General features: G+C 40.7%; 1 protein-coding gene and 1 long non-coding RNA gene across 2 annotated transcripts in view; one reads left to right on the forward strand and one right to left on the reverse strand.

Annotated features, from left to right (window-relative positions):
* The window catches only part of LOC134754818 (uncharacterized protein CG7065-like), a 156,234-nt gene extending 144,340 nt beyond the window's left edge, over positions 1–11,894 (forward strand). The window contains exons 20-22 of the mRNA XM_063691206.1: positions 1,570–1,852; positions 1,901–1,969; positions 9,158–11,894. Of these exons, the coding sequence (XP_063547276.1) occupies positions 1,570–1,852; positions 1,901–1,969; positions 9,158–9,931 (1,126 nt within the window). The 3' untranslated portion in view covers positions 9,932–11,894. The remainder of the gene's footprint in view (positions 1–1,569; positions 1,853–1,900; positions 1,970–9,157) is intronic.
* Positions 1–17,400, reverse strand: part of LOC134754977 (uncharacterized) — a 96,006-nt gene that overhangs the window by 11,890 nt on the left and 66,716 nt on the right. The gene's annotated exons all lie outside the window — the stretch shown is intronic.

Here is a 17,400-nt window from a genome sequence, read left to right on the forward strand (position 1 = left end):
TTCGTGACAACAACAGTCTTAGCGCCACGTGGGCCGCCGGACAAATTTTCGAGCACAGTAGGCCGATATGATTTTTGAGTAACTGTATCAGCGGGCCAGGTCGTCCGCCAGCGGCCCAAGGCCGGCCCAAGTCCGGCGGCGGCGACCAAGCATAATACGAGTGCAGGCTGCACTCGTATGCTTGGTCGCTGCACTGTGCAGCAGGCCACTATACTATTTTAAAGGTTTTACGGGCAGGCCACATGGTACGCCGGCGGCCCACAAAAGTTCCAGTGCCGCAGGCCACTATGATTTTTCATCAGTTTTAATTGGCTTTATCAGCAGGCCATGTGGGCGGCCAGCGGGCCAAAGTGTAAACTTTACCGCACTTTACTTTACTATATGCAATGATCCTACAAAAATGGAGTTACCATATTTTCATCTTGCGACTCCTCTTCTCGTATAATGCAGATGCAGAATAGGCTTACGCGTGATGGTACGTACGGCGTCAAAAATAGGTACCTTTCCTTATGAAATTTTGTGTCCTTTAAAGCTCAACCAGTCATTTCTTTTGTTTTCATTTAACAAGAATTGAAATTTCCCGCAGTCGGCATTGCCCCCTGAACCTTATATTTCTTAAACTAAATACACATAGGATATACTCGTATAATTTAAATAGTTTTGTATTTACATTGAGTAGCGAGATTATGTGTATTTAGATTTAAGAAATATATAGTTATAAAAAAATGGTTGTTTTATTTTACGTATATTAGTAAAAAAACGAGGAATGCATGTTTTTTACTGTATTTTTAACAATTATTATTTACTTCGTACGTTTCCGGACTTCAGTCCCGGAAAAAAATGTTATCGCAAGGCAGTCTCTAGTCCACGTTACTTTATGACTTTGTTCTACTAAACTAATATTGACCGGGATATAGACCGTGTTTACCGTTTTTTATTGTTGTTGTTGTAAGGTAATCACGGTCTATATCACATAACCGGTCAATATAAGTCTACTGAAACTAACCGTGAATCATTCAAATTTATTTTTGTTCTACCAAGTTTAGGTATTTATACTCTGCCTATTCCGATCAGTGAATCCAAGTGACGTCATTTGCGATTTTATCCAAAATTATGGAGGAATAAAAATCTGGTACTTCAAAGATTATTTATTACCGAAATGGTTTTCGAATTGCGATCTTTTGAAAATATGAAATATTGTCAATTTCATCTAAATCAGTTCAGCGGTCTAAGCGTAAAGAGTTACCTTTTGGACAGAGTCTTTCACTTTCTTTATTGGCCAATATGGAAAAGCATATTTGGCGAAACCTGATATGTTTACTTGACAGTGACATACTCGTACGTGACTTTGACACTAGTCGTCAGTTTTTTTGTCTTGAATTATAAATCCGAAATATGTCTGTCTAGAGTAGACTATCACCTTCGTAAACTTTCATTAAAAAGCTTGCTCAAAAACACTTTGATTTGCCGTTGCGTCAACCGCCATCATTTATTTGCTTGCCATGTTTATTATATTATTGTAAGTAAACAATTTAAAAATTAATACTTGCTTTGTTCAATTTAATGCAGAGCGGAAAAGGTGGATGCACCAGACGCTATGGATGGATTATCAGACTCTGATCTGGAGACATTGTTAAAAAATTTCAACGAGCTTTCGGCGGAGGAACAGCACAGCCTCATAGCCTACCTGAAGAAATTAGAAGCGCGTGAGCCTCAGCGGGTGGAGCGACTTAGACAGTACGTGAGCGCAGCCGCATCGGCCGGCGCGCCCGCTGCCGCCGCCACCGCCACCACCGCCGCCGCCGCGGCCTCGGCCGAACCGCCCGCGCGCACCGAGACGCCGCGCCCCGCGCCCGCGCCCGCGCCCGCGCCCGCGCCCGCGCCCGCGCCCGCGCCAGCACCCGCGCCTGGCGCCGCCGTTAAACCCATCGCCATCGACAGCGATGACGACGACTACACCGTTGAGGAGGTAAGTTTTGAATTCACAGTAGTATTGACTGACATTCCATTGGGAGTTGGGAGGCTGATAAACACTAATAGCAGCACTATCATTATGTATAACCGACTGATAAAACAGTCGAGAAAGAGAAAGCAAATACAATCTGACAAGAAACAGTCGATTTTACACACTTACTTTAGACACTTACATACATACATACACACGAACATTCATAAGACTTAGGTATAGGCTAATTTTAATTAAGTAATTTGATTGTTATTTGTATTTAAGCTTTCCCTTATTTATTTTTTACATTGTGTTTACTAGTCCATCTACTGGGCCTTACTGAAAATCAGCGTCGCGGAGTGTGCCATGTTGGCTCACACCGTGACACCAAGCTGAGTAAGGACCATTTAGCGCAACCTCATTCTGTTTAATTATTTCTAGTTTTAGTCTTGTTATGTTGTGCTAATAAATGCTTTTTCTTTCTTTCTTTCTTATTTTACATTAACAGAACCTTTTTTTTTTGCTAGCCTATTATGGTGTCCCACTGCTAGGCAAAGGCCTCTCCCCTTATCTTCCACGACTCCCGATATAGTGCCTCCTCCGGCCAGTTGTTGAGAAAGGTGCCTAGGTCGTCCCGCCATCTCCGTCTGGGCCTGCCGGGTCCGCGCCCCTCTTCTGTCATCCACTTTGTAGCTACGCTAGCCCATCTGTCTGGATGCATGCGGCAGACGTGACTGGCCCAGTCCCATTTGAGCCTAGCAGTCTTCTCGCCGACGTCAGCAATGCGGGTTTTTGCGCGCAGCGTGGTGTTCCGGATACGATCGGTTCTCTTCACGCCTAAAATGCTGCGCTCAATAGCCCGTTGGCAAACCTTCAACTTTGACTTCTGACTCTCTGTGAGTGACCATGTTTGAGAACCGTAGGTTAGGACGGGCAGGATACACATGTCGACGAGTTTTCGCTTCAGTGACTTCATCAGCTCTTTCATGGACCAGCAGCTCTTCCAGGCGATTTCGACACGGCGCTCGATTTCTTTGACTTCCCTGTTGCTGAAAGGGACTAACTGGCCCAAGTAAATATACTCGTCAACATAGTGTATAGTCTGCCCGTCTACCGTAACCGTACGTTTCTTGCTGTTGGTCATCACTTGAGTTTTGGTTCGATTCATTTGAAGTCCAACTTGAAAGCTTGCATTGCTCAGGTCTTGGATCATTACCTGAAGTTCTGCAGCGGAATGGGCAAAGAGAACGATGTCATCGGCGAAGCGAAGGTTTGATAACTTCCTGTCACCGATGACCACTCCTCTATCCTGCCAGGAAGCTGCTAGGCTCTTGAAGATTTCTTCCAGGGTGCTTGTAAATAATTTCGGAGACAACGGGTCACCCTGCTTGACACCTCGCTGTATTTGGAATGATGGACCGGATGACTAGCTTGACGTCCGCTGTACTATTGTTGTATATGGCTTTGATTAGATTTATATGGTTGGAATTTATACATTGATTTTCGAGTGCAGTTACTATGGCAGAATGTGTAACGCTGTCAAAAGCTTTGGTGTAGTCTACAAATGCTAAGTATAGGGGAATCTTGTATTCAGTAACTTTTTCTATGATCTGGTTAAGGGTGTGTAAATGGTCAGTGGTGGAAAATCCAGGGCGGAAGCCAGCTTGATTTGGGGGTTGGTGTCGATCGAGTTGTCCACCAATATAATTTTTAATACAGTTGCTCAAAAAGTGCTACTTTACGTAGCTGTTTAGCGTGCGGAAAGTTGGTTTTCGCGAACTAGTGCTTTTTACTTTTCCAATTTTTTTAAATTTATTCTTGTTCCAATTCATGACTACTTATTGATGAGTGTTAAGTAATATTAATTCCTTTAAACGTCGTAATCAACATAAAAACCTACTATTAATGTAAGAATACGAAAAATATACATATTTTATATTTTATTACTTACCTCTTCATCATTATAACACGTCTATTTTTTTAATATATTTAATATTGAAAAACCGTTCTTAATAAGTTGCCTGAATGGAACGGAACGCCTGTCAACGAAGAGGCGTTTTTTCTTTCTGCTTTAAGTTTCCAAAGGCAACATTCGATAGTTTTTATAAATGTACAATACACAAATAATCGTAATTAACGATATTTGGGTAATAATAGTACAATGTTTTATATTTACATTTGTTTCTGTCTTATAGAACATGCATTAAAAAAAAACTTTCATTGAAGTGGGTTCAATAATAATAACACCCAGCTAAAAAAATACCTCTTCATAATGTCAATGTCAATGATGATTGATGTCACAGAATTAATAATATAAAAGTTTCGAATTCCTTACTTGTTGTATTTCTTTTTTTTTGCAACTGTATTTAAAAACGTCGTTTGATACACGTGCGGAAATGTCATTCTTCACTCGTCTCGAGTATCGAGTATCTCGGTACTCGTGAAGTAATGACATACTTTCCGCACTAGCATCGAAATGTACAATTCTAACAATCGGGGAGATGGGCCTCGGGCCACGTTAGCATTGTGCTGCAACCCATCTAGGAAAAGAAAAACTCCAAACTATAACCCGGGGAGATGAGCCTTGATAGCTTTGTGCTGCAACCCGTCTAGAAAAAGAAAAACTCCAAACTATAACCCGGGGAGATGAGCCTTGATAGCTTTGTGCTGCAACCCGTCTAGAAAAAGAAAAACTCCAAACTATAACCCGGGGAGATGAGCCTTGATAGCTTTGTGCTGCAACCCGTCTAGAAAAAGAAAAACTATATAAAACTCCAATATAAAACCCCCAAATCCAAGGTGTTAGCCAACCCGTGCCGAGGGATGCATAGCCAGAGGGTAGTATAGTACTGGGCTACTGGCGTTGAACGGAGGGTGTCTGTGTTGGCGGTCACAGGACACAGTGGTGATCCGTCTTGCTTCAGTACAGGGCTCAGCTGTTGTGGACATTTAAATCCCTTTTACTCGTGGGAACTGTAGTATTCGGGATTAGGGATCTAAGTAAAACCACCGAGATAGCTAGACCAAGACTGATTTATTTTTATTCTGAACCTACCGCACATTCCTCAGCTACCCACATGTATAGACACAGAATAACTAATAGTACTACCGTACAGAAAATTCACTCCTTCACAAAAGCCAGATTTAGGTATAAAATTATACCCACACTCGCCGCCTGCAAGCAAAATTGAAACTTATAACCGCGCACGAACCGTGAATCTTCTTTGCGCGCCGCAGTTTTATGACCGAGCTGCGAGTGTCGGCACGGGGTTGTCACTTGACAAGTTTTTGTACCTATACCAAATACCTACTGATTTATTATTTTTAAGATAAATATGTAGGAATTACAAACGTTGATTCTGTAAACATAAAATTTTTAGCCGGAGATAGTATGTATGTCTGATTCTCACGGAAGTAGGTATGCCACAGAAGTACTTATTCCTTTGAAAATATGTCGGTCAATATAGTCCGGAATTTAAAAAATATGTTTTTTTTGCTTACTTGTTCCTCCGTTTATTCAGACATCCGTAAACAGAACATTATCTTTTATACAGATTACAGATTAGATCGCGATTTAGATTTCGAAGCCATTGCGTATTTTCAATTTTGCGCGAGCGCCACGTGACACGACTATCGTGCGAGCCGAGCGGCAGTCCACTGCCATACACCTTCCCGGGCGGTGCGCCGGCCAAATATACCTAAACTGCGCAGTGACACCCCCTGGTATAGATATGATGATATACCTATGTATTTGTATATACCAGGGACCGGCCCGCTATCCCTTATCGGGGTTTTATAAGGGTATTGCATAAGGCTTAACTCACCATACCCTTTGCCAGACGAAACCCTTTGTTTTGGTTTTAAAAACCCTTATATAAAGCTACCTCATTTGAGTAATCGGTAGCCCAAATACCCTTACAAAACCCTTATCATCCGCTCACCAACACATTGCATATTGCTTATAAGGGTTAGCCTTATAAAGGGCTTCCCTTTTAGCATATAAGCGTGCTAATTTAAGTCGTCTACCTTGTTCATAAAGCACACATTACTTCGAATCCGAGCGATCGTCGGCGGCGACGGCGGCGTTCTTTGACTAGGCACGTATTTTCTTTCCTTTTCATACACTACCGTAGATATATACTAATCCTGTCTCTTTCATGCAAAGGGAAACCTTTATAAAAAGCGCTTAAAGATAAGGGTAACCCTTATTAAGAGCTAGCATTATTTTTGGTTAGCTTTTCGGTAAGGGTTAGTCAAAGGTAAGGGTATGAATAGGCTTGCAGTTCAAAAGGGAAAGTCTTTCAATGTGTTAGCCGTGTTTAAGTGTCACCCATTGAAAGGGTTTTATCGCGGAAAGGGTTGTCCGGTCCCTGGTATATACAACAGGAACGCAAATAATAATAATGATCGGAATGGCGGCGACGACGTGGTACGCGGTACGCGCCACCCGTAACGTCTCGTTTCTCGCGGGGGCGACATCGACAAGCGGCTCACGGAGAGCCGCTTTGCTACGCTGAATGTTGGAGGAACAATGGAAGAGATATTAAATAAATGAGGTTTTGCAGATGATGGATGAGAGAAAAAAAATATATTTTGTGTGTTAATGAGACGAAACGGAGAGGATGCGATACCGCCTTGCATGGAACCTACACGGCGTATTGGTCCGGGGTACCTAGTTCGGATCACGCCTGTCAGGGAGTTATTTAAATGTGTCAATTCCAGACTGATGTGGAGTAGACTGAAAGTGGGATTATGAACTTGGCCGACTAATCGGCCACCCTACACCCAAGCGCCGATTAGTCGGCTAGTCGGCCAAAACCATAGTCTGTACTAGACTTATATTGACCGGGATATGGACCGTGATTACCTTATTAATATCGGGAGCTCATAAACAATACAAAAGGTAATCACGGCCCATATCCCGGTCAATATAAGTCTAGTGAAACTAACCGTGAATCATTTAAAACTCATAGTCTGTAATCTGTATATCACTATCACTTGTAAAGACTCAAATACTGTCAGAAGACCGTAGTAGCCAAAAAAAAAGTACCTACTGAGGAATATATAACACTCAAAGTCACAGACAACCTAATGTTATATTGTGTTTATAATTTTATTATGTAGTTTGATAGCCACAAATTGTTTAAAAAAAATGCTGCTGGAAAATGCACTGTATTCATTTAAAAGATTAACCACATCATGCGTGGCCGGGTTTAATCGTGTACAGTAATAAATAGCAGCCCCTTTAGTAAACCATAGAGTAACCTACACATACAACAAAAATATCCTAATAATTTAAAGAAGTCAATTGTTCGCCCAGTTCATAAAAAAGGTGATCGCAAAGAACACTCCTATTATAGACCAATAACCATTCTATCAAGTCTTGACAAGGTAATTGAAAAATGCATCATTAATTAAATAAATTCTTTCCTACACAAAAATAATATACTAAATGACTGCCAACATGGTTTTCAAAGATATAAAAGTACAACTACACTTTTATCGAAATTTACAGATGAAATTAATACTTATCTAGGAGATAAAAAGTTCGTTGTAGCCATATTCTACGATTTAAAAAAAGCATTTGACACCTTAGAAACGAACACCCTTTTAAATGCAATGGACGAATGCGGAGTGAGCCACTAAACTGCTGGTTTCGTGACTACCTCACATCGCGTTCATATCGCGTCAAAATAAGCGACTGCTTAAGTGACGAGATACAAGTGCGATACGGAGTTCCCCAGGCTCCGTATGTGGGCCCTTATGCTATCTCATGCACGTCAACAGTTTGTGTGGAGCATTGCGAAACAGTTCTGCATATATGTTTGCTGACGATCTATGTACGCTACGTGCAGGAACCAATCTTAACGAGGCCTGTCACTTAATTTAGCAAGACATAGACGCAGTAGTGAAATGGTCCCATGATAATGGGATCACACTAAATTCTGAAAAAACTAAATTTATTATTATACAGTCTCCCTACATGTGCACACCAGGATCGCCCCCATTACTCTATACTCACAGCTACAATTGTTTTCACAATAATGTAAGCAATTGCCAGTGTGAACCCATAGAAAAAGTAGACTGTGTGACATATCTTGGAATCAAGGTTGACTCTGGTTTCTCCTGGATCCAGCACATAAACTATGTTAGCAATAAGCTTCGAATCCTTTTAGGTAAATTTTATCACTTACGCACTAAAGTACCATGTAATATATTGAAATGTCTTTATTTTGCTTTGGTAGACTCTACGCTGAGCTATGCTCTAGATTGCTAAGGACTCGCATCCAAATCCCACATAGATAAACTAGAAATATTACAGATGTTCTTAAAATTATTGGTCAATAATAAAACGAAAACCAGCTGTAAAGATAATTACTCAAAATTATTCAAAATCTGCTAAATCTTGCCAATTAGTTTTAAACACAAATATCTCCTAACAGTAAATAACCATAGCAATCGAGCGCATAGCCTAGTACTGATCGATCACTCGCATAGCACAAAATCAGTGTCTGCTGGCAAATATGAGGTATTACGAGTACAAAACTATTTCGGTGACAGAACCCTAAAAAAAAGATTACCGTACTACCTCAATAACCTACCGTATAAGACACCAGCCCGACAAATCTAAATTTAAAAAACAGCTTAAGTAATACCTACTGGATACACTTAAGTGACACCTGTATCACAAACAGGATGTCGCTTAACTGTGCCTGCCAATAATTAACATTTAGCATAACAAGCAATAAGTTAAGTAGCATAGCAAGTAGAATAATTTAGTTAACTATCTTACCTGCAGGCAAACTGTGAACAACAGTTTTGCAGGAAACTGTATAAATTGTATGTATAATTTTGGAATAATAAATCTCTCTATAGTATAGATAGATAGATAGAGAGATTTATTATCTCTCTATCTATCTATCTATCTATACTGTGCCTTTAACAGTTTTTTGACAAGTTTTCAGAGATAATAAAATATGACATTGATGCATCAAGGCTGTTTGTTTACAGAGGACCTACCGGAAAAGGTGAATCCGAAATTTCGCGATCTGCCTCTTTATCGCTCGAATATGCAAGAGTGACAGAGATGTTAGATAACGAAATTTCGTTATCTCATCGTCATGTACCGACATATCCGAGCGTTCCTGAAAATAAACGTGTTTTAGTGCTCAATAGAAATACCCACATATTTAAAACTATTTTCTCTTCTAGGTATTCAAGTCTGTAACAGAGAAAGTGAAAGAAGACCAGATACGCCAGGAAATGGAAATTGTCAAGAAATCGTTGGAAGAGACGAAAGCAGAAACGGTTGCAGGCGAAGTAGTGAGAGCTCCTCCGCCTGATGTATCCAAAAACATGTCGTCAGCGGCTAACTTGCTGGCTCTAGTGCAAGCTTCGATCCAGTCCTCGGCGGCCGCTACGAGCGCGTTTGCACCGCCCTCGGACGTCGTCGCCAGCACCCTTCAACCGAGATCTTTCGGCGATATGCCGATCCCGCCGGTTCACGCCGATCCGAGTAAACTGCAAATGCAAACCGTACCCATAACGACACTGACCATTCCACCCAGCCACCAACTCGACGGCTACAACAACCTCCAACAGCATGGTCCCTTCACTAATCACCAGAGTTCATTAGCGGGACCACATGACAGGCCCAATTTTGGCGGAAATAACAACTCTCATATTAATGTTTGGGATCAAAGACCAATGCATAATATGCCAGACGTAAGAGGTTCTACGCTAAGGGCTCCCGGATATAGTAATTATGGGCAAAACAATCCATACAACCAACAAGGACCCAGGGGTAATTTCATGAACGGTAGAATGCAGGATAGTTACGATACGAGGCAGGATGAGATGAGTCAACAGTTCGAGCGAGCTCAGTATGATCAAAACAATTATGGTCGTAGAGGAGGCGGCGGAGGCCGAGGCCATTTCGGCGGCCCCGGGGGGGCCAAGAGGGGCCGAGGACGCGGCTATTACTAATAGCGGAAGCCGCTCGACCCCAATTTCAAAGGAATACCGCAAATCGATGTACAGGTTAGCCGTTTGGCACACACATACTAGAGGCCAAAACAAAATTTTTGACCCGCAGTTCCTAAAAAAATTTCGCTGCGGGGAGTGGTAAAACATTTTTTTCCAAAACCTATCGAGTGTGGTAATACGAAAGGGCTTTTTGAGGCGATTCTAAAAATATATCACATCATTACATTTCGGGCATTTTTTTTTTAAATTATACAAAAAGAATTTTCGAAACATACCAAGTTTGGGCTCTTCCAGACACGATATGGCTAATTTTTTTGTACAATATACCACAAATGATACGTGATATCCTCATGTCTAACCCCAAGAAAGCAATTTTGAAAATAATATCATTAGCAATTTTTTTTTTCTTTTTCAATTTTACAAAGTTACACAGTTCTACTTCAATATTTCACGAGACTTATGGAACTATACTGCAGATACGGTACATATTAATCATAAAATGATACGTAATATCCATATATCCAACGGGAAATACGTCTTTAACCCTTTAACTGCGCCTTTTCATCGGTTGGTATAGTTTGTTTTGTTTTTGACACAAATATCAAGATTGTATCCTTCCTAAAAACAATATAGTAGTAGTAGCAGTAGTATAAATAGTATTTTTTTTTGCTGGTCAAAAATTTTGTTTTGGCCTCTAGTATGTGTGTGCCAAACGGCTAACCTGTACATCGATTTGCGTTATTTTTATACGACTATAACGTTCGAGTTCCAACTTACATTGACTCATAAGCTTTATTCATGAAACTTAATGCCTATGTTGGTTACAATCCTTTTTAGCAAAGTTCCCAATGTTTTATGTATAGTGCGACATAAAATGGTAGAAATTAAATAAAATGGAATTTAAAAAAATCCATACTGTTGCCATGTTTAACGTCATTTGCATTTTACGTCAAAAATGTGACAGTTACGTAGGAAGTGGCGCCCTCAATAATTTTCTACAATTTCTTGTTGGACTATACTTCACTACACCTTATAAACAAAGTCCCCCGCCGCGTCTGTTTGTGTGGATGTATGTTCTCGATAAACTCAAAAACTACAACGGATTTTATGCGATTTTCACCTATCAATAGAGTGATTCTTGAGGAAGGTTTAGGTGTATAAGGTTTTGTGTAACCCGTGCGAAGGGTCGCTAGTAGTGCATAAAAAAGAAAAACTTTTTTACATGTTTAATTTTTTGCGAGTACTTGTCAATGAAGATCATGAATCTAGTATAACATGGATCGGTCATGAGGGGTGGGGCGAAATGACCGAACGGGATAGTCTTATGTATCTTTCAGTAGTAGTGACAGAGAGCAATATATTACTTTTTGTCTTTGTCATAGTTTCACTTTTCCACCGCTGCCACAACCGAAATTGTGGCAAACAAATAAGTACGTGACATGTCATGCTTGTTCGTTGCTTGTTTAATTATTGTTGTTTTCTATGAAATTGTGCTTTCTCTTATAAAACATAGTGATGGTTAGCGTTTTGAATTGATAAAATAATGGTGAATTATTCTGTAATCGGCTGTATTAGCCGCTCTGAGCAAAAATATGAGAACATAACCTTTCACACGTAAGTACGGTATTTTACACCTTCGTCTTAACGCAATATGTGAGAATAACATCGTAAAATTACGTTACACTCAAAGCAATGTAGAATCGAACGATTTCAATAAAAATATCACAATTATTTACGCAAATTAACAAAACATTTGTAAAATTATCCGCCCAAATTACGTAGGTTGTTTGTGGTAATATGTCAGCTACTCAGACGAGTCTGAGTCAGCCGTTTTTAATCTTCTTCTTAATTTAGCTGCACAACAATCATGTTAGGGATACCAGATGAAAATATCATAATTTTATGGGTAATTTTGACCTCGAAGTTTTTTCGTATTTCTAATTCCATAAAATAAAATAAACAAATGTTGTGAAGATTAAATGTGGTGTACATTAATTGGTGTAAATAATGTGATTGTGATTTGTGATTTCATAAAATTAAAACTCATAATACATTTTATTTTACGTTTTATTTACTAAACATGTTTAGTTTTGTACCACCTGCGCGAATTATAGGAGGTATTTCATTGTTCATACGCCTAAAAAGAACGGCCCATTGACATTTTATTCAACAATTTTAATACCGTCAAACTTTGCCTCCAGGGTAATCGCCCCAACGTGATATCAAATATTGGGGTAATTTTTACCAATATGGTATTCCCACGTTTATGACGTCATCTATGTCTATCCCTTACGGGCGCACGCGGTAGGCCGCATCTATGTAATGCTAGGTCTATGATGAAGATAGTTACTTGCGTGCAAGTGTAAAAACTGCTCGAATCCAGAATTAGAAAAAGTAAAGTGACTGGTGCGGGCGTGCGTGTGTAAAAATTTTGTTTTGGCCTCTAGTATGTGTGTGCCAAACGGCTAACCTGTACATCGATTTGCGGTATTTTTATACGACTATAACGTTCGAGTTCCAACTTACACTCATAAGCTTTATTCATGAAACTTAATGCCTATGTTGGTTACAATCCTTTTTAGCAAAGTTCCCAATGTTTTATGTATAGTGCGACATAAAATAGTAGAAATTAAATAAAATGGAATTTAAAAAAATCCATACTGTTGCCATGTTTAACGTCATTTGCGTTTTACGTCAAAAATGTGACAGTTACGTAGGAAGTGGCGCCCTCAATAATTTTCTACAATTTCTTGTTGGACTATACTTCACTACACTACACCTTATAAACAAAGTCCCCCGCCGCGTCTGTTTGTGTGTATGTATGTTCGCGATAAACTAAAAAACTACAACGGATTTTATGCGATTTTCACCTATCAATAGAGTCATGGTATTGCCGCGTTATGGTATAAATGTATTTTAAGTAGTGTCAGTTTACTGTAGAGTAGAGTCGGTGAGTGTATAGTATAGGTAACGTGCATGAACTGCAGGGGGCGGCATGAGCACAGGACTAGGAGCCCCCTGTTTATTGCCGCCAAGTGTAAATGTCAAGTTTAAGCTAGCAATGGCAGATGGCAGAGCCTACAATATGTAAGAAAACGTTCGTGAACTGTAGAGGGCAGCACTTGCTTTGGCGTGAAATGTCAATGTACAGTTTATGTTTCTGATTCAGGCCACAAGATGGCAGACTCCAACGCGCACGGTCCCTTAACACAACGCCGATCGCGACGCAAACCCTGTTTTTAGGGTTCCGTACCCAAAGGGTAAAAACGGGACCCTATTACTAAGACTCCGCTGTCCGTCTGTCTATCACTAGGCTGTATTTCATGAACCGTGATAGCTAGACAGTTGAAATTTTCACAGATGATGTATTTCTGTTGCCGCTTGTTCAGATCCCTGAAGCTGGACTACGATTGAAGATTCGTTGCCTTCAACTTTCGATAGGCGCTTACAGCGCCGCCATTAATAATTTTATATACCTACCCACCCCTTGCATCATTTCATGTCTACCATGTAAGACGTTCATCGTCAATTAAATAGTTTAAAAATATAATTTTGGGTTTTAATAAGTATATTAAGGCCCCGTAATGTACACTACGATACATTAATTGTTGGCCCATGTGGGGAACCTACGAAAATCAAGAAAAACCAAGAAAAATCAAGAAAGTACGATAGTACAAAGGCGCGTATGCAGCAAGGGCGCGTATGCAGTAACATCTAGAAGATTCCTGTCCCTGGATGAAGACTGAAGAGTAAATCTTGGCTGGATTGTGGAGTGCAGTGCAGTGCTACGTCGAAAGTTCACCCTGCGCGTCGAAGCAATTGCCAGAGCTAAGTGCCCTTGCTTTGTCCTTCCAAACACCCAAATTTTTCATCTAATAGTCAAAATTGTAAACAATTTTCTTTTAGATACTCTTAAAGAGGTATATTATACTTCCACCTACGCAAATACACAAAAATATCGTCAAAACAAATCAATTTATATCTAGTTACATTCTTTGGTAATATCGTACTTTCAACCTAATATTTCAATTACAATCTCTAAATCATATGGTGGCCCATGCTTAATTAGTTTCATTCTAAACATTATTTACATATTTCATTAAAAACAAACTACTTTCGAGACAAATTAACGTAAATTATTGCTAAAACTTAAAAAAAAAATTACCATTTTTTCGAATACAATTTAACCTACATGTGGTAGTTTTTAGTGGTTTTTTCCAATAAAAATGGTCAACTAATGCACTATACTATTTATTTAAACTATATAGAACACTACACAGTACATATAAGGAATATTAGAGAAAAAGACAAACAATTAGCAAATTAGCGTCCGTTCGGTATGACTCGCAATCGGATCTCGTTGGTGGGGTCATCCCCGCCCCGCGCGCCCTCACCCCGAGCGGCGCTCGGTACTCGTCGGCAACATCCTCCACCCCAGTGCTGCTTAGCAGCACTCACCATCTATGGGTATGCGGGCTACGCGTGCAGCCGATCGGGTAAGTACACCACTCTTGGTTTTAATCCTAACGGCTCTTACTCGGCCATCTTTTCCTGGCAACAGCTGTTCTACTAAACCTTTTGGCCAGGCGCAGCGAGGTCCATCTGGGTCTACAATCAAGACGAGGTCTCCCACTCGTAAGGGCCTCACTTCTTGTGTCCATTTTTTACGTGGTAGCAGGTCCGGGAGGATTTCTTTCACCCATCTTCTCCAGTATAAGTCGGCCAGTCGTTGGGCGATTCTCCACTGCTTTTTCAAGAAATATTCAGAGTCATTGTAAGCGCCAAGGTGGGGTAAGACGGAAGAAGAGCCAAGAAGAAAATGGTTAGGCGTTAAAGTTTCTGTGCTTCCAGGTTCTACGGAGACGTGCGTTAGTGGCCGGCTGTTTACTATGCTCTCGACCTCTGCCAAAAATGTACACAAAGTCTCCTCTCGAGGGGCTCTCTCTTTCAGCACGACCTTCAGGCATTCTTTAACAGTTCTGATCTGCCTTTCCCAAGCTCCACCCCAATGTGGACTTCCGGGTGGGATAAATGTCCATTTAGTCCCATAGTTCAATGACTCACGCTTAAGGTACTCCTGGTCCAACTCCTGGATTGACTTTCGTAGTTCTGCATCAGCTCCTCGAAGATTGGTACCATTATCTGAGTATAGGTACTGCGGCCAGCCGCGTCGTGCTCCCATTCGTATAAGAGCCATTATAAATGAGTCGGTGGTAAGTGAGTTGACCATTTCAATGTGCACTGCCCTCACCGTTAAACATGTAAACAAAACTCCGTACCTCTTTTGTCTTCCTCTTCCAACAGTTACTTCTAGAGGCCCGAAGAGGTCAGCGCCAGTGTAGGTAAAGGCGCGCTGATGATGAGCAACGCGGGCAGGCGGTAAGTCTCCCATTCGTGGGATTTCTTGTTTACATTTCCTTATTCTACATAGCATACATTTTTTTGTAACATTTTTAACTGTCGGTCGTAATCTTAATATCCAATGCCTTTGTTTCAGGTTGTTAACAACAGTCTCCTGGTTCCCGTGGGCTGCGAGAACGTGGTGATGCTTCACTAGCAGCCTTGCTATGTAGTCTCGTCCGTCCAAGATCGAAGGTCGTTTTGTTTCAGGTCCGACTTCAGCGGCGGCGTCGATGCGACCCCCGAGGCGTAGGACTTCGTGTTCGTCGAGGTACGGCGATAAGGTAAGTAATCTACTTGTTTTAGGTAAGTATAACCCATTTTTCAGTTTCAGGATTTCTTCGGAGAACGTCTGCGCTTGAGAATATTTTATAAGTAACCTTTCAGCTTTCTCCATGACAGCGCCGTCCTCTTCATTTATATGTTTACATTTGTTTATAAACTGTAGCATTATAAAAGTAGCCCTGAGTAATCGTAACCACGATGAAAACCTTGTAGGCTCAGGTATAGGTATGTTTTCCTTATTGCACGACGTCATCGTCATAACACATTCTAACTCGTCGATGCAGATACGGTGGCCAATTCCTTCAGTGCGCTAGCTAACTTCTGAACTGGCAACTCGGTGCCGGCGACTACTGCTGCCGACGAACACAGCGCGCCCGGGTTATTTCCAGTCTCGGGGACGTGCTGTGACTCCAGTTCCAGCTGGCTGCGCTCGACCCACCTGGCAACATCACTTTTAACCGACTGATGGTCTTGTTCTGACGGTTCAGAATTTTCAGATGGACTGTATTCATCAAGGTTGGCGAGATCTACTTGTAGTTTTTTATCTATCAAGTCCATTTGTATGCGAGCCTTTGCTTCAGCTGCTTCCAGCTCCAGCTTCTTCCTTTGTGCCACAATAGACGACGATTTTGACTTTTTAGAACCCTGATAGCTGGTTTTACGAGAACAATGACTAAGCGAGTTCGCGTTCTTTCTTTGTTCGGAATGTTCCGATTTTATTTGACTACCCTTTTCTAAAATAATAGTCTTGTCGATCGGTTTCTTTGGTTCTTCATCTTTTACAGGTGTCTGCGGCTGCTGGATTGAAGCCTTTTTAAGTTCTTCTTCTTTTCTTTCCTTTTCACGTCTTGTAGTACTACGTGTGTTGACCATCTTCGGCGTATGGAACATCAAATTATCCGGCTCGAAGGACCACTTTGTGGTAGTTTTTAGTGGTTTTTTCCAATAAAAATGGTCAACTAATGCACTATACTATTTATTTAAACTATATAGAACACTACACAGTACATATAAGGAATATTAGAGAAAAAGACAAACAATTAGCAAATTAGCGTCCGTTCGGTATGACTCGCAATCGGATCTCGTTGGTGGGGTCATCCCCGCCCCGCGCGCCCTCACCCCGAGCGGCGCTCGGTACTCGTCGGCAACACTACAATTCACAAATACTTTACAAATTGGTTTCATCTTTTCAATTAGCCCTCATTTTGACCTCATTTAATAATAATTTCATTGTATTTAAAGTATTTCGCCGAATATTCCAGAATCGTCACGGTGCGGTTCAGCGTAGCAAGTCCAGTTAAAATATCAAGTAGCTACCAGTCAGCTGAGCTCGCACAGCCGGACTTCCAGCGGCAAGTACACCGTAGTGAGGAGCGTGAGATAAACCTTTTGTTATCTTTTTTATAGTTAAGTGTTTTTCTTTACGTAAAAGTCGTAAAACTAAAAAATAACAATGTCGAGCGAGGATGAGAAACAAAAGGCTTTGGCCGCAAAACGCTTGAAAGAATTAACTGTTTCGCGAAGTTCAATTAAAGGACAAATTACTAAATTTAAAATTTATATAAATACGTTGAGTACAAAGGAGGATATTTCTAATATTGAATTGGCTGAGCTAAGTCTTAAGCTTAGCAAGCTTGAGGGTTTGTCATCCAAGTTCGACACAGTGCAAAATGAGATTGAGGTCCTGAATGCTGACCAATTATCGACTGAGCTTGATGAACGCGAGATGATTGAGCAAAATATTATTACAAACATTGCAAAAGCCAAAACATTAATTAAAAAAT

The sequence above is a fragment of the Cydia strobilella genome, chromosome Z (genome assembly GCF_947568885.1).
Source record: "Cydia strobilella chromosome Z, ilCydStro3.1, whole genome shotgun sequence".
Taxonomy (NCBI): Eukaryota; Metazoa; Arthropoda; class Insecta; order Lepidoptera; family Tortricidae; genus Cydia; species Cydia strobilella.